This window comes from Zootoca vivipara, chromosome 1 (assembly GCF_965207765.1).
Source record: "Zootoca vivipara chromosome 1, rZooViv2.hap1.1, whole genome shotgun sequence".
In the NCBI taxonomy this organism is placed as follows: domain Eukaryota; kingdom Metazoa; phylum Chordata; class Lepidosauria; order Squamata; family Lacertidae; genus Zootoca; species Zootoca vivipara.
In genome coordinates this window covers 121304498-121331682 of record NC_142582.1, presented here as the reverse complement: position 1 = coordinate 121331682, position 27185 = coordinate 121304498, and the positions used below count along the sequence as shown (strand labels likewise).

At 41.9% G+C, this 27185-nt stretch overlaps 1 protein-coding gene across 8 annotated transcripts in view; it reads right to left on the bottom strand.

Annotated features, from left to right (window-relative positions):
• Positions 1-228: 228 nt before the first annotated feature.
• Positions 229-27185, bottom strand: part of MARK3 (microtubule affinity regulating kinase 3) — a 66606-nt gene continuing 39649 nt past the window's right edge. For 2 of the 8 annotated variants that reach the window (XM_035105356.3, XM_035105337.3), the window contains 9 exons: positions 25898-25997; positions 25554-25666; positions 23607-23760; positions 20155-20372; positions 17864-17967; positions 11707-11964; positions 8122-8148; positions 2641-2685; positions 229-999 (listed from right to left, as the gene is read on the bottom strand). In XM_035105356.3, coding sequence (XP_034961247.1) covers positions 654-999; positions 2641-2685; positions 8122-8148; positions 11707-11964; positions 17864-17967; positions 20155-20372; positions 23607-23760; positions 25554-25666; positions 25898-25997 — 1365 coding nt within the window. In that variant the 3' untranslated portion in view covers positions 229-653. Of the gene's footprint in view, positions 1000-2640; positions 2686-8121; positions 8149-11706; positions 11965-12947; positions 13113-17863; positions 17968-20154; positions 20373-23606; positions 23761-25553; positions 25667-25897; positions 25998-27185 lie in introns of all 8 variants that reach the window. The other 6 variants (XM_088673499.1, XM_035105347.3, XM_088673501.1 and 3 more) reach the window with 4 other exon arrangements.

Below are 27185 nucleotides of genomic sequence, written 5' to 3'. Positions count from 1 at the left end.
GAGTTTTAAGTTACCTCATGAGAGCAAATAAGAAACCACAGGAATACTGTTCACAACCACAAACCCAAACCCTTCATACTATTCTTAAACACAGCAGTGAATGGCAAAGCCTGCATTTACTGGTGAACTCGTTAGCTTTGTTTAACGTATTCTTAAGTGTCTCCATCTTGGCCATTTCAATTATAGCACCAAAATTAGCCCAAAAAAGAGGTACCAGTACAGCTCTAATGCTTTAAATGGTTTACATATAATACTTTTTATATTATAATTATACACACATACGGTACATTCACACATCCACACAAACAAGAGGAATATTCAAATGTATATATTTGTGTGTTTCAGATTGTTCGCCAAGAATCGGAGCAATGGAAATAAAGCAGAAGGGAATAATATTTTACATAGTAGGCAACTTTAATGCTGTAGTGCATATATATATATATATATATATATGTATATATATAAAAAGTCCAATTCTCCCTCCCAGCTCAGCAGCTTGTCTCAACAGTTTTAATATCATGATTCAGAAGATGCAGAAATTATTGCCCTAAATATTATTCTATACATTTCCATTGGTGTTCTCAAAACAAAACCAAAAAAAATCCACTTGAAACTTGCTACTTTTAAATTTACAAACTTGATTGCTCTTCCCATTACAGCTTTAACTCATTGGCAATTTTGGAAGCAATGTTTTTAAAAGCTATGGATGTTCCCGATATCCTTTTGAAGCGAACTCCGTTCAGCGACAGTCTTGGCAGCTTACACACCTCCATCTCCCACTGCACGAGGTTCTCTGCGTGGCCGTCTCCATGGACACAGAAAAGCAAGAAGCGCTCCCTCTGTTCATAGTCACAGTTATTGGCGTCCAGGACCTTTCGGATTTCCCTCATCATATCGTTAGGGTCCATGGAGCTGGTGGTCTTCATGCTCCAGGTGAATCGTAGCGAACGGGGCTTGGCTTCTTTGTTGTCATCCTTCTGGTCAACGGACACGTTGCGGCTGAAAGGAAACAAAGCCTTAGTATTCATAACCAGATGAGCCCATTTCCTTTCCGAGTTGTTATGTCAGTGAAAGCCATTATGTTAGTAATAAGACTTTGCAGCATGCATTATTAAGCATGCTCTCTTGGCAACTGCTTACCAAGCCCCGTTGCGATTAAAAGATCCCGTTAGTGCCTAGCAACATCTGAATTAGGGGGTAAACCCAATAGAGCTAAAGCCAACGAAATGTCATATGAAAATACGTGTCGCTCTCCTCTAAGGTTTCCTTCCCCCCCCTTACAAAAACAGGTTTCGGAGGGGGAGATGTGAAAAAGAGAAGTCACATGTGTGGGTGTGATGCAACCTTTCCCAGGACACTGGTTCTCTCTGCTCCAAATAATCTTCCACTTCCCATCATCATGGAGTGCCAAATATGCATAATACACCACATGTAGAATTTGAGTTCGGCTGTGGTGCTGGGGACTTTTAATGCAGAACTCTGCGTGTCACAATTTAACTCTTCCCAATGCGGGGCACTATCAATTACATGAGTTTGACCAAACTGCGGGAGGCAGTGCAAGACAGGAGTGCCTGGCGTGCTATGGTCCATGGGGTCACGAAGAGTCGGACACGACTAAACGACTAAACAACAACAATCAATTACATGTGATCCCTTAGGACCCCTTCCCCCCATCTTTGCTGGAAGCAGATGAGGACTTTCAGACTGACTTCCCACTTTCCTACAAGTTGAGAGCAGTTTTTCAAAAAACTATCACATTCAAGTAACTATGGTTGGAAAACTGCCCTTTAAGTTTAGTTCCAGGAAGGATCATAGAATTAACCTCTACTTTTATTTTAAAATGAATAAACTCTGCAGACAAAACTGGAAGGGATTGTAAGTGACGGGAAAATGTTCAACTACGGTGATTAGAATCGAAGCGTACTATCAAACTTGGTGATCTAGTGAAAGCAGCAAGCAAGACCAGCAGCTATAGAATGAATGCTGCTGGTTAATTGTTTCAAGTAGTGTCCAAAGAAAGGAGCAGCACTTTATTCCGCAATCCAGTATTTGAGTCTTTCTAACAGGATCTCAGCATAATTCAATCCAGGTTTTCATATCTGTTAATGAAATCCTAGAACTTATGTAGGAAAACGAGCCCACCTTTCAAAACCAAGGCTCTCTTATAGACATTTCTGTGATTAATTCTTAGTCACATGAATCTGGCCTTTGTGCTAAAAGGTAATAATAAAAAAGAAAAGCCTTCTACTGTAGGCAAAAACATTTCTTCTTATATTTTCCCATTCTCTACTTGACAATGGCAGAGAGTTTTCAATGACAATTTCAGGCCAATTGGAGAAGTCTCTTTTTTGAACTGTCCTGTAATCTGCTGGCTCTCTCAGCTACAATCTAATAGTCATTGCATAGCTCTGAGAGGCTAGATTTTTGTCAGGGTATATACATGAAAAGTCAGAATCATGTAATATAAGTGATTTAATCACAGCTGAGTATAGGAGGCAATCTTAGTTTTACATATTCGTTAAGTTTGACAGATACCACCACCAGTGTCCTACTGCTTACATCCCTTGAAGGAGGGGAGGGGAGGGAAAGAGTGTAAAACATCTAAGGTTAACATTTTAAGCAAAAAATAGTTGCCCTCACCTTGAGCCCTCATATCTCCCGTTCCTCTCATATTCAGTTGGGAGCCTCAATGAAACAATGCCGAAGCACAAAGAAAGCAGGAAAGAGAAGACAAATCTTACACTAGTATGGATAAAAGTTGGCAGAACACTGCATAGCAACATCTCACTTAACAATTTACATTTGCAATTAGATGCTTGGCTTTAAACATTCAAATGATTAGTAGACTCAGAATATCAAACATGCCTTTGTCCAAATAAAATATATTTGGAAGCCTCAAACGTTTGCTATTAGGGCTGTACATTGATCTACAAGAAGACAGCTATGTGTGATCCTCAAAAGAAGATTCTGGTGACAACAGAAAGGACTTGCAACAATGGTGCTCGATTAAGCATTGGGCTGCTCACATAACTGTTAGGCAGGCAGGAAGAATAAATTACAAACACTAGAAATTCAGTTCCGGTATACCAGACAAGGCCCATCAAAATTTATTTTCAGGACTGTCCAGCCTGTCATCTCTCTGTTTATATATAAATGGACGAATCTCATGATCGGCTGGTAACTGCTTCTCCTATATTAAGAGAGTTTCCAGCTAGAATTCACTTAGCATTCCTCTGTCTTACCTGTCAAGAATAAACCTTTAGAAATAAACAGAAATAGTGCAAGGCACTTTTGAACTGCTGCAGAGAATAGTGGGAAGAAAATGTGAAGACCTTCTTTAAAACCAACTTCTGTCGATAGATATGATTTTCAGCAGTTGGGTAGGTATGCAACAGAAGAGTGGGAAATCCTTCCTATACACTGTTTGTTCTGCTCCATTTAACACCTTAGCTTTGATCACAAATGCTGAACTGAAAGCACTTAGAAGGGAGGGAAATGCTTTACACACAGACCTTACCCCAACCCTTTCAGTCCCACCCTTGTTGCCCTCTGTAGGGTTTTGTGTTAATTTGATACAGACTTTTGATTAGCTTGGAATGCAGAAGTTCTGCAAAAATTTCTGCACAGGGATATTCACAATAAGCAGGCTATAAATCCAGCAAATTGCAGTATATCCACACCTCTGTAAAAAGTTTACTGCTCATCTCTGCAATTTGTAGTTTCATCTGTGCAGCAAAACATGCTGAACGGAGGAAAGAATCTGCAAGGGATTCTCTTCTATTCCATTTGCTCCACCACTGCACAGAAAGCAACTGGAACAAACTCGGATTCAAGGGATTTAAACGACTATGTGGTATGTTGAATTTGGCTGCAATCTCCAAATGAGCTTCACTGACTACTTCACATTGGAGCAATAGAGCTACTGAACTCTAATGGAGTGTAAGAACACAGAATAAACTTTCTGAATGGCAATACGAATGCATGGAGAAAGTTGAGGTATTCCGGAAATAGTCAGAATCCAGTAAGATACTGAATTGCCATCTTATCCCACAATCCATTGGTTTGTCAATCCAGTTATATACAGTGGTGCCTCGCAAGATGAAATTAATTCGTTCCGAGAGTTGTTTTGTATTGCGAAAATTTCATCTTGCGGTTTTCCAATGTAAACAAATCAAAGCGGAAAAAAAAGCAAAAGAAAATCGTCTTGCGAAGCACGGCCATAGAAAAATCGTCTTGCGAGGCAACAAAAAGATTGCAAAACGCTTTCGTCTTGCAAGTTTTTCATTGTGCGAGGCATTTGTCTTGCGAGGTACCACTGTAAAGGGAATTTGTACAAGTAAATGCACCAACTGTTAGTTCAAAATCTTTTTGTAACGGCAAAAATGGAACATGCTTCAAGATAAAAATTAAGCACCCTATCACAGAAATGTAGGAGGTTGCCTTTTACTGAGTCAGACTGCTGGCCCATTCAGCTCAGTATTATTTATACCAAATGGCAGCAGCACCTCTCCAGGATTCAGATGGGTGTCAGGAGGTGCCAGCGATAGAACCTGGGACCTTCCACATGCAAAGCAGATTATCCGTCACTGAGCTAAGGCCCTTCCCTGTCCACTTGATTAAGAGTGACTGAGATGTTCTTAGAATGACAGAATTCATGGCACATAAATATTTGCAATGAGGCCCCAGAAGAACATATGGTAGGCATCCCCAAACTTTTGGACTACAATTCCCATCTTCCCCGACCGATGGTCCTGTTAGCTAGGGATCATGGGAGTTGTAGGCCAAAACATCTGGAGGGCCGCAGTTTGGGGATGCCTGACATATGGCTTTCATGAGACACTTGCCAGTTGCACAAACAGGATGGCTTCAAGAAATGAAGCATGAAATTCATCTGATAATTCAGTTGTGGTTGATTCACCTATACAATTATTCCTTTGCATGCATGAAATAAAAAGGATTCTTGAAGAATTCAAAAAGTGAATGTCACATTTAAAAAGAATTTGGGGCCATACAGGGTGAAAGCCAACCTAGTGAGAGTGAGCATCTACTTGAGCTTCCTTTTCTCTTGTCCCTGCAGCCCCCCCCCCCAGATGTCCTCTAGAAGGTTAGGGGTCCTGCTGACCGGTGAAGAAAAATCAAAATCCATGCAAGTGGGTTTCCATTGCACAAGCAGGTGGACATCCTTAGGATGGTGGTGGAAGGGGTTTTAGTGAACTTTGTTTTTTGACTGATCTTGTTATCCTATCCTGATGGTTTTGCTGCCCTGTTATAACAATACCTTTGGTGCCCTGTTATGATGATACCTTTGTGTTTCACTGTAATTTGAGTTACAGGTAGGTAGCCATGTTGTCCTGCCGTAGTCGAAACAAAATAAAAATATTCCTTCCAGTAGCACCTTAGAGACCAACTAAGTTTGTTATTGGTATGAGCTCGTGTGCATGCACACTTGCACACGAAAGCCCATACCAATAACAAACATACCGTAGTTGGTCTCTAAGGTGCCTCCGGAAGGAATTTTTAAATTTTGTTTCGACTCTAATTTGACTGGCAGATTGTATTTTTTATTTACATATTGCATTCCTCTTCTTTGTTAGCCAGCTGGCACTCTTTGGGAAGGCACAAAATAAATATTTCAAAATTAAAAAGAGCAATGCAGTAGGCCCACAAGTGATGAGCATTTAACTTGTGTGCACTCAGCATTATGCACTTGGCAAAACTTAATTTTTTTTAAATTAAAAAGGGAGTGGAAAGGGGGGGCATCTGGGGGGGGGGGCTTTGGCAACCCTACCTGCCATTAGCACCCAATGTGTTTTGTTGATACACAATTTTGGCTTTATGCACTATCCTCAGAACATAACCCCCCATAATTTGTAGGTCTACTGTACTGTAAACAAAGCACTGGCTAACTATTGGAATTGACAAAGTGCACTAATAATCAGATTTGCACTGCAAAATTAAATTAAGGATGTCTAGCAGTCCAGCTAAGGTTGTGCTTTCAGGGGATTCAAAATATTTAGCAGAACAGGTTAAAGGCACATAAATAAGTGAAGTGATAAAACATTCAATGCAGCCATATCACAAACCAGGGTACTGCAAATGTTATGTATCCATTACAGAAAAAGCAGGTATCGCAGTGGGGAAGGCCTAAAAGCATGGGAGCAACCACAGGTGGTCACTGGAGACCATCCAACTTTAATGAAAGTTCCATAAGTGACCATACATTGTGGAGATGTCTTACCTAGCCTTAGAGGACAAAATAGGATTTTATCTATTTAGAGACATCACACGACACTTTTGTACTTTCAAAGCTCTGAATAATAATCAACACACTTTAGGAACTGCTGCAGCTCATTTAACTGCCTCTCAGCTGATGAAACAGGCAACCAGACACTTAAAATCAATGATACAGCAACAGGTTTTACGGAAACTGCCTGGGCTCTATCTCGTTTTTTGCCGTTGGGTAACCTATTATTAGTGTGTCCCAAAGATCGTAAACTTTAACTCTAGCTTAATCTGGAAAACTACTGTGCCCTGATTAAAGGCTCCACTCCAGATGTGGGCAAACCCATTTTTGTGTTCCTTAGCTTAGATTCATAGACTGGTAGAGTTGGAAGGGACCCAAGGGTAATCATGTCCAACCCCCTGCAATACAGGAATCTCAACTAAAAGCATCCAAGACAGATGAGCATCCAACCTCTGCTTAAAAACCTCCAAAGGAGAGTCGACAACCTTTCAAGGAGTCTGTTCTACTGTCAAACAGCTCTTACTGTCAAGAAAGATCTTCCTTATGTCCAGCTGGAATCTCCTTTCTTGTAACCCCCAAAGCAGGAGAAAACAAGATTGTTTCATCCTTCATGTGACAGCCCTTAAGCTCTTTGAAGATGGCTATCATATCTCCTCTCAGTCTCCTCTTTTCCAGGCTCAAGACTCCCAATTCCTTCAACCGTTCCTCATAAGGCTCGCTTTACAGACCCTTCATCATCTGCACACTTTTCAGCTTGTCAATATCCTTGTTAAATTGTGGCGCCAAAGCTTACAGTGCAGAACCTTAACTTTGCCCTTACTGAAATTCCTTTTGTTACTTTGGGCCCAGTTCTCTACCACTGAGCTGTGCCATTTCTCTAATGCCAGCAGCGCTGTGAATAGCAGAGACACTCTGAATTGGCCAACACTCGTACGCATAGTGGGGTGTGTGTTAATCTTTTAGAAACCAAAAACTATGTGAAAGGGGACGACGACCAATTATTCCTTCCTTGCCACAAGCTATGAATTCACATGTCAAAAGCCATGTGTGGCAAGCGCAATGCTATCTCTGCAGGATGGCTTGAACCGTACCCATTTCTTGCACTTCAATTTCTTTCAAACTGCCTGGTCTACTGTTACCTTAACATACAAATGCTCTCTTGTTTAGCTGGTTCTCAAATGTGGCAGGCTAAATGTAACTACTTCTACCGTACTTTTTCTGTGAATACCAAGCAAACAGTGGAGATCCTTACCTCCAATGCTGCCTAACAATGCTCTCTTCATCAAACAGCTGAGAAACATATCTCCATTCCAGAACCATGAATGCAAACTCAACCAAGCATGTTGCTAACAAGAGAGGTGTTTATAGTTCTGACAATGTCTCGATAGATCTTCAGGGTATTATTTGTATTTTTAAAGAAGTAAAAAGCCAGGACTAGGTTCCAAATATATTATCACCAGTGAGTGGCAAATAAACTAAAATGGCTCTTAAACTGAAATTAAGATTGATAAAGCAAGTAGAGAATTACTTACCTTTGTATTACACTTTTAATCAATATTACTGAACATATCATTTTTCAATCATAAGCATGCTAAGTATATTAGTATAAAGAACAAAATTATTTTTTGGTACTATCAAAGTAAGTAGAGCGCATAAGACATGCTTTGCATTTCATTATTATTCAGGTGCCAGAGATCCATAGGGATTATTCATTGGTTAATGAATTTCTTTACTTATCTTGGGTATGTGAAGAGTATTTAGTTCTCAGCGGAAAGTTTAGTTTTGTTTCAATTTGTTTTAAAGAAAAACCAAGGCTAGAAAGCCAAATTCAATGTTAATTGCGAGAGCTGGTTCTGAAAATAGAAGTAAAATCCTACCTTTTGATAAACCTGAATGACATGTTTCTAAAAGAAATTAAGCCAAAATAATAATTAAAATGTGTTGGTATGAAATTTGAAAATCCATTCAACAAGCGAGACACATAAGACTAGCTCAATGAAATACGGAAACAGTTTCAAATTTACTCTGGAAATACATGATGATTATTGGAATGGATGGATCTTCAGTGTTAAGGAGAATACAACACTTTCTTCCCCAGTCACTCCCCTGCACATATGAGAAATCCTTCACATCATTTCCGCTTTCTGAATTTGATAGCCAAGTAAAGGCAAATTATATTACAGTTGCCTATGTACAGTAGACACATGGTTTAGTACTATGTTCACGAGTAAGTAAGAGTTGTGTTGGGCATGCATTGTCTCCTCTTCCTCTCCTGGGCAGTGGGGAGAACTTCAGCAAAGTTTAGCTTTGCTTTCCATAAAACTTGATATTGTTATGTACAAACCAGGAGGAGTGGTTTAAAGCAAACTGTAGCTGAACAAGCCTACTTCATAACCTATGGCTTTAAGTTGGCTTTTTGTTTTTAAAAAAGAAACTGTCTAGTGCGGCAAACCAGGTTTTGTGCAAAGTTAAATTAAATTCTGACCAAGTTCCTTTTCCCCAGCTGCATAGGAGGAAATGGAGTACCCAAGCCTGAGGCTTGCAGCAAATCTCTACTGTCCAGCAAGTTACACTAAACCATTGTTTAGCGTTGTGTGCAAAGGGTGACTTTTAAAGCCCTTGGGGTTACCAAAAAACAAAGCAAAACCCAGAATAGAAATAGAGTATCTTCTAGGAACAGGACTCAGAGCTTAGGCTGAATGTGACTTCATAACCCTTTCCAATTAATGCACACAGGAAAAAACAGGACTGCAAGACCTTGTGCTCACAGACAGGGAAAATGCTTAATTTCTACAGCAGCCAGAAGCCCCTAAAAAAGAACTATTAGTGACAACAAAACTTCAAGCGGAACTAGAATGGAAGTTTGAAAACTTCAGTCTATAATCACATTGTGAAAGGACACAAATACTGCGAACTGCTGATGCAGCAGAACAGCTTATTCAAGGTGTGAAAAGCAAATAATTACAGCGCCAATTATCGCTTAGGAGTCTTAAGTGCAAAAGGAAATACTGACAAACCAGGCAAGGCACTGTAACACTTGAATCCCCTTACAAGAATCATTTAAATTGAAACAGCTAAGTGGCTTCTAAAGTGAAGCCTCTGAATGTTTTGGAAAGCCTGTGAAGCTGAGTAGTGAGGCCTAAGAGTTCTTCGAAATCTCCCCCCCCCCCAAAAAAAATGCATGACAGATGACACACAGACACTGGATCTGCAAAGGCTGCAAGATCTGTGAAGGGTGGACAAGGATGAAATATATATGGCTGTATTAAATGGTAAAACTACATTAACTGAAACAGGCTGAGCAAAATATATATCTCAGTGGTCCAACAACAGTGGCTTACAGAAAGACAGCTCAGTGTTTATCTCCTTCTCCTGAATGAGCGCTGTGTCACAACAAAGCACACACAAAAGCTATTCGACATTGTCACATCATCTGGCCTGAGAGCCTGGAGAACTTCTCAAGTCAATCTCTTTCCCAGTCCTGCTACTTGAGATCCCTTTTAGTTAGAGATGCTGAGGACTGGGGCTCTCTACATAAAAACGATGTCCTCTGAAACCAAACTATTACTACTACTACTACTATTACTGTAATTAATTTATTAATGCCTTCTAAACCACTGTCCCAATGGGATTTATACATAATTAAAAACAGTTGAAAAATAAAAATAAAACCCAAATATATTTAAACTCTTTAACAAGTGGACACACATTGAAAAAGATCAATTTATCCTACTGGTAAAGCCTACTGGAATGAAAATTCCACTATCTTTCCGGATAGTGGGTGCCTGTCATACTTCGACAGGAATGTTATTGCACAGGAGAGGGGCTGGCACGCAAAAAGCCCTGCTCCAAGTTACTGCAGAGTGGGCTTCTGAGATCTTCGGAACTTGCAGGAAAGACTCTCCTGCAGACTGCAGTGATCTACTGGGTGTATGACACTGTCGGTCAAATAACTGGGTCCCAAGCTGTACAGGGACTTATATGTGGGTACCAGCAGCATGAACTTGGCCTGGTAGCAAACTGGCAGCCAGTGCGAATCCCACAAGCAAGGTGTTACATGCTGGCCGTAGTTTGCACTCACAAGCAACCTAGCTGCTCGGTTCTGCACCAGCTGCAGCCTCAACCCCAAGGCATTCTGCACCCTTCAGTTAATTAGTGGTATGCATAAATCTGTTATAGGAAACTGCATCTAAGAGATTCATGTTAAGAACACTCTTCTGAGCACAGACAGATATCTATGAGGCCATTCCTGCTTCTGGAGGATGTCCTGGAAACAGCAAAGTTGTAACTCATAAGCAAGTGAAAGCTTACAGTACTTGCAAAATACAAAGGTGGTTAAGTTTGGAACTATATTTTACATTTCTCAGTTTCCCGTTTTGGGACTAGCAGTCGCAACCCTGCACACCAGCACCTAGGCTATCCATCTGCTTCTGCTTTCTTTAGGAAGCTTTGAATCACTACATCCTGAGGTGTCTAAAGCTAGGGTTTTAGGGGGCGTTCTATGGAATACTGACTACTCATTCTCCTGGGTATACCTCAGCGGTTAACCAACAGTATGTGAAGCTACAGAGTAGATAAGCTTTCAAAGTGTCAGGATTCCTGAAAAGTTCAGCTAGTCTTATACTAGCTCAGGCTTCCCCAAACGAAGGCCAGGATGCAGCCCACAATGCTCTTTTTTATGTGGCCCCTAGTGACCCCCGCCGCCCGCTCTTAACGGTGCGGCGCGGCTACCCACTTCCGGGTCCCTGGAGCGTCGGAAATAGCTCGTGCGCATGCATCATTTCTGGCATGCTTCTGGGCCGGAGGAGGCCCATGCACATGCGCACAAGCTATTTCCGGTGTTCCAGCAACCTGGAAGTGCACTGGAAATCGCATGTGCGCATGTGTATGGGTGCACGCTTCAGCCTACAGCACAATTGGCGCTGGTGGCACCAGCCCTCATTGAGGTAAGTTTGGGCACCCCTGTACTAGCTAGTGGGCGAGAAAGAAAATCTCACTTCTTGCAAAGGGCTGAAGTGGGCTTCTGTTGATTAGACTTCCCAAGGGAAAACTTCAGCTATTAGCCAATTACATTGTTCATCATTACTGCAGGCCACTACTCGATATGCCTAGCCTTCTAAAGATGAGCTGATTTAAACTAGCTTTCCCACCCCTCACAATTTAAGTAAACGGTCTTGTAGATTAACGATGCAAACCATAATCCTCTTTGCAGCACCAGAGCAACCACATTGCTTTTTGGGGAAGTGTGTATATAGGTTTGATAAAAGAAAAGGCAAATACTAAAAGCTAAGTTCTATGTATGTCAACTGAAACCCCACCACCACTTGGAAGGTGAATATTAAACCTGTAAAAGCTGAATTGCAGCATGGTTAGATTAAGTTCTTGGATATGAAGAATTACTGTGCCAAGCAAATTTCTGCTGCAAATATGGTTTTTAAATAAAAAATAAAAAAAATACATACCTCCTCGTCAGCTTTGAAGTCAATTTACTGAACAGGTTAGTGGAGCCCCTGCTTCGCGTCTGCGAAAGTGGGGTTGCTTCATGAGACAGGCTGGGTGATGCAGGGGGTCCATTGTAAGTGGCCGTGCGCCGTTCTCTCAGCTGGCCATGGAAAGTGCTGCGACTGGCAGTTCCTCTAGGAAAACGGATACGGTCAGGTGTTGTTGCGCTGCTAATGCTGTGAGTTGAAGCAACTGGAGTTCTCTGATCAGGATTAGCGCTGGAATAAGATCACGGGTTAAGTTAAAAAAATTCCACCGGAGAAACTCAAATCTGTACAGTACACAGTACAGGTAGTGCCCCCCCCCCCAATTTATGTTCCGGGCCAGACTCCTGTGTGCATACGCAAAATCGCATAAAATGGGGGAGCACCCTGGAGAGTTCTAATGGCTTGCGAGGAGACCCACCTCAGAGCCTGAAGAGGTCTCCTCGTGAGCCGGAGGGGCAGCAGGACTTTGTTGAGCTGCTCAGCTTCACTGCCTAACAGGTGACATGTGGGGTAGCACAGCAGCAATCAATGCTTCCCCACGAGTCAACTGCCCCTCCAGCTCACACAGAGACACTCCCTGGAGCCCAAAGAGGACGCCCTCTACCATATGAGGAGACCCTGGGGTGGGTCTTGCGCACAAATAGATTGCAAGTAAATGAAAAGTTGCCTGTACATCTTTACAAGGAGCATTAGGTACCTCTACAATATGGTACAGAGCAAGGTTTATAGATTACAATCCAGAGGTAGCATTACTGCAGCACATAAATGATTCATTTAAAAAAAACAAAACCACAAACACTCTAGAAGCAAACAGGAGATCTAAAAACCTGGGTTTGCAGGGCAAAAAGAAAACCCCTACTGCAAGAAAGGAACTGAGTATTTTCTATGTTGATAATCTGAGAAGAGATTTCCAGAATATCACTCTAATCGAAAATATTAATTCTAATATTTTCCGAAGCTATACAAAATCACAACATATATTACGTTATCTGAATGAATTTGGACAGCAGTAAAGAACACTCAAGGTGTTCATTAAGGGATCACAGCACAAACAACCTTGACCACCAAAATTTAAAGGGGGGCGGGGGCGGGGAGAGAACACACCTTCTAGGTAGCATCAATTTCTAGCACTATCTAGAACTAGAATTTCCTTAGCGCGGAGTTAAGCAACAATGGGTGCCAGTTAGTTTCACAACAATGCCAGCATTTCTTACATAGACCTGAAGTTATCTGCACCATTGTTTACTGGAGGTAACATCATCTTCGCGTGCACAGAAGCCGACATGGACATCGACTTCTGGTATCGCAGCCGAACACTGGTGGAGGATGTAGTACAAACTGTATCAGGGCTAGCTGCATAAGCGAACATTTCAGCCAGGCTGCGAGGGGGGGGGGTTGGGTTCAGGCAGAAGCAGAAAGAATAGCAGGATGGACCAATGACAAAGATGCAAACTCAAAAGTGAACACCTTTTCTCCCACAAACATCTTCCAACTTAGACTGAATGCTCATATGCACAGTCAAGTCCACAACGGGTTAGGGGAACATTTCCTTGCTGGTCACAAACATACGAAGCTCCTTTCTATTGAGAGGCAGGTTGTTTGTCCATCTAGCTTAGTACTGTCTACTCGGAATGTCAAAAATCTCTCTTAAGGTCTCAAGCAGAACTCACGCCTAGCCCTATTACCCAAAACCTTTAACTAGAGATGGAAGGGCTAGAACCTGGGATCTTGTTCATGCGAACATGTACTCTACCTCTGAACCTCTTTCCTTCCCTAAGTTACTTTTGACTATACAAATGGCTGGCCGTGTGCTGTTCTTACTGTAATTATTTGCATGTTTAGGTTTCATATATGTATATAGTTTTAGTTTTACCAATGTTTAACTGTTTTTCATGATTGCTTTTTCTATGTTTTTAACAGTTCTTGTTTTTAATCTGCAAGCAGCCTTGAGTAAACAGAGAAATGGTGGGTTTAAAATTATTAACAACAACAGCAGCAGCAGCAGCAGCAACAACAACAACAACAACAAGGCCATTTCACTACTGCAGTAGTGAAACCTAAGCAAATACTTGTCCTATGCCAATTAAAAAATTATGCAATCTGCTATAGTTTTTCTAGTCAAAAGGGAATTCACTGACCACATTTGCATGCAATGCTGAAACTAAACCATTTAGAACAAGGAGTGGACTGGGAGCTTTTCCATCTATGTTCAAGTAACAGAACTTGAACTGTGGTTAGCATTCACTTTGTTCCTTAATACACACACTGCTAAACTATGGCTTACTGTTACATGCAACTGTAGTCTCTACGCCGTTTTCTCCTGCCATTGCAAGACAAAGGAGACTACGACAAGACTGAAAATGCTGTTTAGGAGTTCCCCGCTTTGGGGGAAAAGTACTAGACCAAGCGTTTCCGGCCAAATCTTCACACCCCACAAGTTATGTATTTTATAACTGCAAACATATCCCTCACTTCTTGCGTTACTCAAAATCAATCAAGCACTGCTCACTTCAGTCCCATATTCTGCAATGCTCTTGCTCCCTTCCTCCTACCCTGCAGCTGAAGGGAGGTTGGAATTCAGGTAGCAGGGCTTCAGATAGTGGGGACGGACAGACACCCCATTGCTACCCAGAATAGCACATGGTTTCCAAAAAGATATGAAAGCTCAAATCTTCTTTAATTAGCATGTCACAGAAAGGAGTTGAATAGTTTATGATCCGTAACAGCAGAGGACAAAATACATCCTGACTAAGGCATGTTAACCCAGGGCCATATTACAAGTGTAGAACTGCGGAGCAGGACGGATGGCATGGGACTTCCCACCAGGTTCATGGGTGGCTAGGATTCCACCCAAGAACTTCCAGTTCGTAGTTCATGTTCTAAATTAGCTACTGCCTTTTACGGTGATAAGTTAGCAGGATAGACTCTTCTTAAGCACAGTTAAATTATGGAATTCACTACTGAAAGATGACAACCAACTTGGGGATTGGACAAATTCATGGAGAGAAAAAACTACTGATGGGTACTAGTAATAGAATAAGAGAAACACAGAATTGTAGAGATGAAAGGCTTCCTGAGGGTCATCTGGTCCCACCCCCTGCAATGCAGGAATCTCTGCTAAAGCATCCATGATGGACAGCCGTCCAACCTCTGCTTAAAAACCTCAAGGAAGGAGAGTCCACCACCTCCTGAGGGAGTCTGCTCCACTGTCAAACAGCTCTTACTGTCATGAAGGTTATATTACCTCCAGTATCAAAGGTACTATGTTTCTGAATACCCATTCCTGGGAATCATGAGTAGGGCAGTACTATTGCATTTTTACTCTACTTCGAGGCTTCCCTTAGGATCTGGGTGCCGATAACGAATATTGGACAGATAGGCCTTTGGTCTGATCCAGTAGGGCTCGTCTTAAGTTTTTTTATGCCTTAGCAATATGCATCGTTCTTCATGTAAACTGTAGCAAGTGCCACCAGGTGTTCTAGGTAGCCAAGAACTACAGAAACAAAAAAGTTATGGGTGGCCAGAGACAAAAAGCGAGTCTAAAAGGCAGGCTCTTCCAATCGTGCCAGTAGAGGAAGTGGTCATTTGCAGATCTTTCAAATACTGACCAGTCTTCCTATCCTTATTCACTGGAATGAAACATTCTGTCTCTGGCTTACACAATCAATGACAAGTGTGCCCAATTTGAAAAGACGACCTACTTTGCACAGCCTCAGAGACAAAAATATACCAGGCTTTTCTCCTCCGAATAACCTCCGTTACTGAACTATCTAGTGACCTGCCAAAGCCAGTTCAAACACAATCAGTTGTATTTCAACCACTTTGACTTTTTTTTTTTCAATTTGAAAAATTAAAGGGCAGAAACCATTCTTTTGAGAGGTTCAAGGGTGCATGATTCGGAACTAGTAAAGTGAAATATCAAATTCCAGGGGTCTTGTGTGACACACAGGTCCTGCACAAATTATTACCCTGCAGGATTCTGTTAACCTTTGCCACAATGCAGTTTACATTGAACTACTCTGCACACTGGATTTTATATGAATATTCACAACTGACAACTCAAAGCAGTTGTGTCGTTAAACATGCACACACAAAATCCTCCACGGGTGCGTGGGTGAAACTACAGGCCTTCCCAGGAATCTTAAACTCTACTTCTCACTGTGCTGTCATAGTGAACTGCCCATCTTGCTTCTTTTCTGCCAACGCCTCCTTTGTCTGAGCTGCATATTCTCCAGTGGATTACAGGCCCTGGTGGGAGACGACAGGCAATTTAGTCATCCACAAGAATGAGCTAATTTGTTTCCCATAAGGTTTCTTCATGCCATGCTGGTGTCTTACTGCACTGCAGAGCAACAACTCAGCCTTTAAAAAAAATAAAAATGCTTGGTGGGGGAAAAGCAGTGAATCCCAAGCTGAGAAAACCGAGAGGCTGCCTGAAATCAGAGACTAATGCATTTTGTGCTGTTTCTGACAAAGTTGCCCTATTTGCGCAAGGACGTCTGCTTGTGCAGTGGAAATATCCCCCACCTTCCAAAGTGTATTCAGGCTTCCCCCCCCCAAAAAAACCCCTTTAGATCAGATCTGAGGAGGTCGTGCAGGGAGGGGGGATTTCTGTTGCACAAATGGATATCGTTGTGTGAATGGGATGACTCCACGGGATACAACCCTTTGTTTCCAGGGCAGCAGTACTGTGAGTATTTAGCAGACTTGCAGGTGAATATGGTTTAAACTGGAATTTATTGTGGTGTGTGAGATGCCAAAGAAACATGGAATTATTTAAGAATGCAGCACATAAGAGTGTGTGCGCATGCGTGCCATTCACACGTGAACAATACACACAGATGTTTCTTTGGGTTCAATGCAAAAAAAACCCAAAATAGCTATTAAATAAATTAGTCTTAAAAAAATTACTGCAGTGTGGAACATATCCCATGTGTTTCTTCTTTGGAGGCAAAAAACCCACCCCTTAGTCTTATTCCCCTGTTTTATTGCAGCAATGCACTTAGCACATGTTGTAGACAACACACATGACATATTGTATGTTGTTCTTCTAGAAGACAAAAGCATTCCTTACTCGGGAGACAAGTAATGAATTACTGCCTCTCCCAATAGTGGATGCAGCTGAAATGCACACCTGAGTGCTTTCAGAAATAAAACATGCAATTTTCTTCCATCACCTCCAGCATCTTCCATGCTTTGACTCGTTTCCATAGAAGTCATTTTCGCTTTCATAGATACTGAATCTAGATCTCTACCCTACTTTAGGACTTGTAAGCCAGGAAAGAAATCTCTCAGCATGGGAAAAGTGCTGAAAACTGAAATTATATATATTTGGTGCTGTCCTCCTTTCCTTTTGCTTCAGGAAAAGCCTCAACACTAAAAGAAAACTCAACTGGGAGCTTTGAACAGAAGCAAGCATACAAACATTACATATAGATTCTGCAGACTTCACGAACAATCATCAGCATAATCCAGTCAAATTTAATCTTACCCAGGAATAAATTCCATTCAGCTTGGTGGGACCTACTTCTGAATAGACATGCATAGGGTTGCAGTGCAAATCTCTATTGACATCTGCTGAATTTAAAGCGCTTCACATTGGCTGGATCATGCATATTTTCAGGGACGTCAAGTTAGGATTTATCAAGGTAATTCTAAGGTCAAGTAGTGAGCTTATCTGGTGCATGCTCTAGCTCAGGCATCCCCAAACTGCGACCCTCCAGATGTTTTGGCCTACAACTCCCATGATCCCTAGCTAACAGGACCAGTGGTTGGGGAAGATGGGAATTGTAGTCCAAAATATCTGGAGGGCCAAAGTTTGGGGATGCCTGCTCTAGCTGATGGGCACTGTAGTTCAGAAACCTCTCAGGGGCCAAAGGTTCACCGCATCTGTTTTAGCTATTGTTCATGCTTACTATTTGCAGAAGAAAAAGAGTTGCATACATGTTCCCAGTGTTAAATGGCACCCCAAAAAAATTCAACGCAGGTCAACATTTATGTAGCTGCCTTGCTTTTATTATCTTTGCGCCTCTCTGATATCCTGCGGGATGAAGGTCTGGTGAACAGTACCATAAAGAGAAAAACTGACATTTTTGTAGTATGGAAAGCTTTCCCCCTAAAATACCCTTACCTGCTCTCTTTCCCATTTTGAATGACTGAGTGTCTGTCTGCGGTTGTTCTTTCGCTACAAACATATGTATTTCGCCGCGTCATGGCCCCAGGTGCAGTGTTGTTCTAAAAAAGAAAGAACACATTTGTCCATTTCCAAAAAGAAAAGAAAGGGTCACCCATGATCTTATTACAAAAAAGCAGGTTTATTTGATTATGCTTAGGCTCCAAGTTATCTTACAGCTAATATACATCTCATGGTTCTTCCGAAATAAAGGATTTTTCAACTAAACTACGTGCCAAATAAGAATACTGTACAATTCAGAGGCTAACAGACGTCGAGGCACAACTCTTAAATATTATTATTAGGTTCACTGGGAAGTATAGAAAACAGAACAAAAACTTAACACAAAAAAGCAAGGCTGGAAGGAAAACACAGTTAAAACAAAGAATAGAAAGGATATAGAGCAGAAGAGTTGGACAAAACATTTTTAAATATGTACACATACACACAGAGGAAGAGAACCACAAGCCCACTCAAAAATGACATTTTGTTTTGGGGCAGGAGCACAAAGAAAGTTAAATAATTACTTTGCCTCTGTCTTTACAGAGAAAGAGTGTGGAGATATGCCCAAGCCGGTGGTCAATTTTCCAGGAATGACAGAAGAGCTAGTGGATAACAGAATGGTTTTTTAAAAAGTGTTAAGAAGCACTGAAAACAGACAAAGCATATGATCAGGGGAAAGGCTTTAGAGGCAACAGGGAGAGCTTGAAAGGGGTGATCTCCCTCCCTCCTGAATAGTGCAGTGAATCAAGAGTGGGGTAAATACCAATAAGGACTAGTAATGAAACAGGCAATTCTATTACCACCACCCCCCACTCTAAGTTTCAAGGAATGCTGCAAGAAGAAAGGAGGTCACAGAGTCTAGCATTCACTGGCAAGGGAAATCTTGCAAAAGCTGTTGTCTCTGTCCAAGTCCTAGCGCTAAGCAAAACACTTTGATAAAAAGCAGGCTAATTAAAAGTGTAAAGGAAAACAGACGGGGCATGCTCAATTATCCTGTGCATGTTCTTTGAAGATTTAGTACTCCAGAAAAGGAAAATATAACGGGTATACACCATTATAGTAGCGGAGACACATGTATTTGCATGCGCGCGTGCACACACACACACAAACTGCAACTAGCTAAAAACTGGTATGGGGCATATGGTGACAGAAAGTAATTTATTTGTTTTATTGGGGGGGGGGAATTCAGGCAGGATAGGGTCTTCCACTGCCTGCAATATGACACAAGCAAAGGCTTGTTGAACAACTTCCCCTGACCAAATTTATCAAGATCCCAGACATCTTGCAGAATTTACAATGGAAATCGCAGAACTATGCCAGATTCAAAAGGAAGAAAAATACTTTTGCTGTCATATATCTTTATAGCGTTGACTGGTTGAGTCAGAAAAGACTAAGAGAAACATACGGTACTGTGCTTCTCTGGGTGTTACTTTCCAGGTGCTTCTGCTGAGATCTCAATGATAAATCCAAGCAAGGAAAATAAGGTAAAAAACACAGAAAAAGAAAACAAAGGAACGTGTGTGCGCTGAGCATCCACGACTCTCCTTTCCAAACGGAAAGCATGGCTAAACTGGAGATCGGAGGATGGCTCCTCCCCCAAGCAAGGATCTTTGAGCATGTGAGCCTGCCTATCCAGTAAGAGGGAAGACTCATCCCACATGTAAGGTTGTCCTCAGGAGCCTCCCCCTCTGGAGGAACATACTGTGCTTCTCTGGGTGTTACATTCCCTCCTGGACCTTTCCGAGGGACATACAAAGACCGGGACTCAGAATGGTTCACAAACTCTCACCACTGCAGGGAGAAATGGGGGACCACAACTATCTGAATGAGAGACCTGCCATAGCATTGCTCACTTCCCTCCACGGTGAGGTCGGAAGGCAAGGAAATGTGCAAGTTAGAAGCTTGATTCCAGCCTCTCCCAAGATACAATTCTGAGGGCAAAATATCTGGGCTGTCAGACCTCTCCACTTCACGCACGAGGCCATTTCAGGCAAGGCGCACCCACTCGTCCCTCACCTGATATCAGGTGCGAGGCAGGTAAGGGTGGGGCTAGGAAAGGCCCTTTGCAAAGCCCATTGTGCAGTGCTTCCAAAATGCGCAATGAACAGTTGGTGGTTGGACACCTTGTAAATTAGCTATGCCATAAACTACTTCTGATACATTAAGCCAAAGAGATAACTAAAGAGAAAGATGTCCATGCAAACAAGCTCTTTATGGTTGGTTTGTTTTTTAATCCCATGACTTACATTGGGTGCAGCAGAGCTTCTCTTGCGCTCAGGAATATCCGCCTTATTTGGATTGCTGGCATTCCCAAGCATAGGGCTAGCAGGAGCAACTCCTCTTCCTCCAGCAGTGCTGCTGCTAGATTTCCGAGACTGGATACCTTCTTCTTTGAGGTCACTGTCCGTAGTGCTAGTTTGACTTCTTTTTGGATATGCCACCACTGGAGGAACAGATGGACCAGCTGAAAAAACACAGAGAATGGATTAGACATTTCGATTCCAAGATATCCTAAGACAGAGTAGTATTACCGTAGTATGTGTCCTTGATCAACCCATGAAAAAGAACAACGAAGAAGCTCAGTGGTGAGGATCAAAAGCATTTAAGATACGGTTTTGTACAACGATGACAGTATAAAGAATAAAGAGAATGTGGGCTGCTCTTGAGGCCTTTGCACAAGTATTGCAAAGTCTGAAGAGGGTTACACCGATTACACATAGAAACTCTCCTGCGAGGAGGAATTCTCATGTTTTCAGAAGAATGCCTGAACGTGGCTGGAGAGACAATTAGTAGGTGGTTCTGCAGTCCAGATGCATGAGATTCAAGCTATAGTAAAGGTCATATTCCCTCTGAGTGATCTGGCGTGTAGCTTTTGGTGCCCTTGAACCCATCACTTTTCAGAAGTGGCTCAAGTTGCCTTGAGGGCTCAGAGTATTCTTTTACCAACTTATCTGGAATTGGATAGCTTAGCTGCAATGAGCCATGATTAACGTTCAGATTGGTGTAGTGAGCTGAACACACGAGTTGAAAGTCCAGAAATTTCAGCTGGTGCAAAGTATGGCAGCAAGTTTTAACTAGAAAGCAGTTGTTATGAACACACCTCATTGTTCTGTTCTGACCTGCACTGGCTTCAAGTTAGCTTCCAGGTCCAATTCAAGATGCTGGTATTGAGTATAAAGTACTACATGGTTATATCAAATGGAAAACCTTCTCTTGGATGTACCTATCCATACCTAAACGTGATCTATGGAGGCTCTTCATCATGTGGTCCCCTCCACCTGAAGCTCAGAGGGTGTCTACAAGAGAGAAATCCTAGAGAAGTTCATGTGTCACCAACATTGTTGTCCTTCTGGTGCCAAGTTAAGATTTTTTTTTTTGTTCTCCCAGGCTTTTTAAGATTTGATTTTGAGTCTCTGCATTGATGTTTCAGTACATTTGATGGCTGTTTTAGTTCTGGTTCTCTTTGAAACCTTTGCACTAAAATAAAAAGCTGAAACTTTCAACTTTTGCTTGCCTACTTCAAGCCAGGCTCCATGAGAAAAAGCTGCCCCTTCTCAGGTTGCAGTTAAAACTTTGCAGTGCATTCAGCTCAGTAGAAGGTTGCTTTTACTAGGTCATACAAGGCAAACGCCTGTGTGTTGCTGCTCTGCATAACTAGTAGACTTTGTTGAAGAGATGACAGCTGCTCAGGAGAGAGGAAATTCAAAGAAATACTGTTGAACACCCAGTCCCCCAAGTTCTTTTAAATACAGGCTGACCTAATAGTGTCAAAAAAGAAAACAAAGACACACACACACACACACACACACACACACACACAGTAGGATAGAAAGAAGGGGCTTTTGTGCTTTTTCTAAGAAATTTCACAAGGTACTTAATTAAGTCTTCTCTAGAACAACTATGAATGCCAGGGGGTGTACTGACAAAGCAAGCACACACGATTAAACTGATAAGGAAAAGCAACACATTAGCCAACCAAACCTGTAGTTGTGTGATATAAATATTTTTGCCAGAAAGCACTGTGGGGGAAATGAAAAGTCCAAAATGAATATTTTAACACTACATAAAAAAGGTAAAGGGACCCTTGACCATTAGGTCCAGACGTGACTGACTCTGGGGTTGCGGCGCTCATCTCACTTTACTGGCCGAGGGAGCCAGCGTACAGCTTCCACGCCGAACCAGAGCAGCACATGGAAACGCTGTTTACCTTCCCACTGTAGCGGTACCTATTTATCTACTTGCACTTTGATGTGCTTTCGAACTGCTAGGTGGGCAGGAGCTGGGAGCTCACCCCGTCGTGGGGATTCGAACCGCCGACCTTCTGATCGGCAAGCCCTATGCTCTGTGGTTTAACCCACAGCACCACCCACGTCCCTATTAACACCTCATACTTAGGAGTAATTTAACAAGTTTATTTGTGACACTCCACATTCCGATTTTTTGTCTGGAAGATTTACAAAATACCCCCTAAGTAGGTTTGTAGTTTGTAGATTACCTCAAATTTTGGGTGTCATCTTTGCCACCAATGTACAATATAAAGCTAAGCATTCCAGAAAAACCTGCTGCAGTTGGCTAAAAGTAACTTATTAATGATAGACTGCTATAAAGGTGAGGGAGCCTTCTGTGTAAAAAAAACAACATACTGAAACCACCTAAAGGTCTCAATGAAACTGATCCACACGGCAGAACAAAACAATGAACTTGTCTCTTCTGGAGGAAATTATTGCCTGCCCAAGAAGTTTCTTGGTCAGTATTGCCAATAGAAACCAAACCTATGATGGGGCTCCCTTTTACCAGGACACTCAAAAAGTTAGTGAGAATTGGAGATGCTAGGAGGTCTTTATGGCTCTTCAATTTGTGGTAGGGTGAGGGGAGAAAGGGTTTAAGTATTTCTGGGTGGGTCAAATCCTATACAAATACATCTGGATATGAAGTTCCTGAAGTATTTGAAGATAGCTCCTAGATATTTGAAATATATGTCTAGAATTTCTTCATAGTTCTATGACATCTCTTCATAGTTCTATGAAATATCTCTGTAAGTACAATGTAGACATTTTCATTGATAGCCATTATTGGCAAGGGAAATCTCTCTGAAGTAAAACTAGAGATGACATGGGCAATTGGGAGAGGACTAATAGTTTAACTTCTGAAAGAACCATCACTCTCTGTAACAACTGCCCTTTCCATTTGCCATGAGTATTTGATCAAGTGGCGGTGGCATAACATGCACTAGCAAAAATACTTATCACAGTAGAACCATAGCTGCCAAGTTTTCCCTTTTCTCGTGAGGAAGCCTATTCAGCATAAGGGAATTTCCCTTAAAAAAAGGGAGAACTTGGCAGCTATGCAGTAGAACAGGACCACACCAAGTATCTAACTGGCTACCCTTTGTATCACTTTAGAATTTATATGGCGAGAATGTTTGAAACTAGTTATCTCAAAGCATTACCAAGATCTGCAATAACAGCAGCTGGGGCATAGAATTGGTCTCTCAATACCAAATTAAAACTTCCCATGGTTCAGCAAATGCTGAACTCTTCATTCTCAACACAATCTTTTCTTTAGCTTTTCAAGAAGCCTTCCCCAATCATGGGTCACCCAAGCTTGGGAAAGGCTGTTTTAGAGAGACTCTCTCAAAAGGTAGCTTGCAATCGACTTTCTACAGCAAGAGTTCCCAAAGAATGAGAAGGCCGCTCACCATGGTCACTGTACCGTCGCTGCTTCTGGCTGGAAGATATACTCCTCTGCACTTTGTGATGGGGAGATTGTCCAGTACTGTTGTTGAGATCACTACTTGGCCTGACTTTTGCAAGCGAAAGGTTGCTGCTGGAACTTGAGTCGCTGGCATCCAACTGAAAAGAAGCAGACAGGGGAAAAGTTTGCATTATTAGTTCTGTGGCCCCAAACATAACAAAGGGATTTATAAAGGGAGCTTGAAGTCCAACACTCCCTTGTGTCTACAGGGCAAAGCACAACCAAGAGTTACCTGCTTTGTGGATTTGAATGGGAAGACGAGTGAGCTGAGGAAATTAGTCAACACATGAGAGGGAAGAGCTAGAGGCATGAGCAAACAGATTCTTTCAGAACTTCTCGTAACTGGAGGCAACTGACCATTCCCTGCCCGTGAAACATAGGGGGAAGCATCTTAGCGGCAGCTATGAGAACTGTGTGCATCTCAGGTCTCTCAGGCTAACCTCCTAGCACCTCCCATTAAAGAATTTCAAGAGCATGATAGCAAATTCCTCTCCTTGACACCCTGGAGAGATGCTGCACTTAGGTGTTGACAGCAATGAGGCATGCTGACCACTGGTCTCATTCAGAAGAAAGAAGCTCTCTATATAACTAGTCAACCTGACATTCTTCAGTTTGGTAACTCACCAAGAGAAAGAAAATAAAAAGGATTAAAAAATAGGGTTGGTTTTCAGAACTTGGGCACCATGTTTTCGCTGAAGAACAAGGGCAAATTATGTAGCAGTGCTTTAGCGTGAAAGCCTTTTGGCTAAGATCAAGTGTGATGTACTGCATTTTTCTCTAACCGGCTGAAACTTTATCAATAAAAGGATGCTTCCAAAGAACCGTGTGTCAGAGTGCTTTGTCTTGCAGCCCAGTCACCACTAAACAAAATATTGCAAGTCATGCACACTACTCACTTAAATGATGTGTAACTTTCAACTGGCCATAACAGCATGAACGCCAATAAGGAGCATGTGTCATTTATTGCCTTCACTTACACAAGTCTACAAGTCATGTTAACTAAAATATTACTATAGTGGTTACCCTGTGGCAATAACTCTCGTCAAACCTAAGAATGCAAGAGCAATAAGTTGAAGTAAATACAATTTGAGAAAGCCTGGAAAGCACCTCAAAGGAGTTATGCTAAAACATGGAGCAGAAATATTTTAAATATATTCACTGCCTCTAATCGAAGTTGACAATGCAGCTTGCTGAATCTGGACCCGGTCACTCCAGACCCAAGCGCAGACTGTACATATTATTGGAAGTCTGAACATTTCCTTCCACACACTGCAATTATCTTCAGTTTGCCAGCAACACGCTTGATGGGAGTTCCACAAATTCGGAGGACCCACACTTATGGTGCAAGTCTAAGAGTTGCCCTAACCTTGCCAAACCTAGAGGCGAGAAGTTCTTGTTCAACTAGGTTCTAGGTCAGTCTTAAAATAGAACGAAAGCATTAAGAGTGGTCCTCGGTCAAATGAATATTATCAATTCTTTAAATAGAAGAATGGGAAAATATTAAGCACCTGGCAGCTCGATGAGGTAAGATGACTGCAAGAGTCAATAATAAGCTACCTCATGTATATCAAGATGCTTGAAGAGCCAAACCAGGTTTTTTCTTTACACCTAGGTCTGTGGGCCAAATGTGGACATCACAATAAACCATGGTTTACTGTGATGGGAGTGGGCCACAATAAGCCTCAGTTGCTTGCTCATCTCGTCCTCCAGTGCAGCTGCAAGGAGATTAGAAGCTTCTACTTCTAACTTCCTCCTTGCATCTGTGATGAATGAAGAAAGGGGAAGGTGAGGCTCAATGCTTGCTATTAACTCATTCCCAACATGATAGAGCATTAGTTATCATGAGGTACAAGCCAGTAGTTCTCAGCCATGGTTTGAGCATTTTACTCACCTCTGATGATTTTCTCCCCAGTAGCAAGTATGTAGCAGTGATTTCATCGTATTTCATTTTACTAAGAGATTCTTGTATTTCTTCTTGAGAATATCCCATTCCAACCATAATGTCTAGAATAAATTGAAAGTTTTCTTAAATATACAATGTTTTACGAGCATGAGTAGTGACACAAAATTACTACTTAATAATGGAACAAATTTAACACCTCGCTATGGGAGACAACATTAGCCAAGATCTAAATTTGAGCATTTAAGCAAGCAATAAGGTGCTGAGCCACAACCCAAACCATTGTGGGTTGTCATTATTAAGTATGTATGCTGGTGATCATCATCTCTGCTTACCTATTCTCTTCTGGTCCGAGATGTCTAGCTCTGGTTCAACAAAAGGCTTAAGTTCATCGTCCTCGTGCCCTGCATTGATCCATCTGTCCTTCATAATTTGCTGCAAAGATAGGTTTTGCATGAGTATTACCAGTAACAAAGATCTGTAGTCAAGGCCAAAGTTTAAGATTTTTGAGCTGCTTAAGTGAAGGCAAATAAACTATCTTGTATGAAGAAGACACCTGCCTTTTCCATCCCTTATTTACTCTGCCTCTACCAAAGGGCAGGGGGGAGGTTTGTTAGTTAAAACCCCTATAATTTCTCTCATATTGAGACACTATGGGGACAACACCCCCCCCCCTTTTATGGTTGCATTGACTGAGTATGGTGATGCTTGGTGCTGTTCAGGATAACTGTGTTGAACAGCAGGTAGAGAGGTTAAATCTGACTACTTCACGGGTAGAAGCTGGTGGCTGATAACCATGGAGAGAGCTTGGTTGTGGATGAGTGTTTGGGTGAAAAGTGTGAGGTTTTATTGCGGCTGGTAGAGTCCTGGATTAAGTTTGGTTTTAGCCTCACAGCGTTAGGCTGTCAGAGGCTTAGTGTGGTTTCTTGTATATGTACTTGGGAGATTGTTAGGACTGCTACCATGAAGTCTGTGTGCTGTGCCTGGGTCAGAGTGTAAGTGGATGTGTACGTGCAGGTTGACAAACAGGTGTACTAGCAGATGTGGAATTCGTGTGGATATTGAGTGGAATCCCGTGTTACAGACTTTGATGTTTCATATATTGCATTTTGTTTTTATTGGGTTTGTACTCAAATGTAGCGCTACACTGATCAATGCAAAGATTTCACCTTGTGCAACGGAGGGTTCTCCGCTCCCTCTGCACATGCCTAAATCTGTTCTGGGGGTTGCTCCAACCCCCTGGAGAGGAGTTGGGAACAACACAGGACGCATGTGTATGGTGGCAGGAGAGGCCACAGAAGTGCTCTTGCATTGAAGCAAGAATTTAGTTGACTACTGGCCAACATTTCACATTTCTTTTTTTCCTTTTCTAAAAATTCTTTTGAAAACTGATTCTTTTTCTGATGAAGAGCAATATGCAAAAACATGATTTATTTTTTTAAAAGGATAACTAAGCGAGTAACAAGTGCTGTGTAAGCCGTCCTATTTGCTGTCAGCCTTAGCAAAAACAACTCTAGGGGACATCTGAGGATGGAGGGGAGTGCTCCACTGGGACCAGGGCCAGGAAGAGTGCTCAAAAAATTAAAATGTAAAAATGTTTAACAAAAGAAGCCATAGATGAGA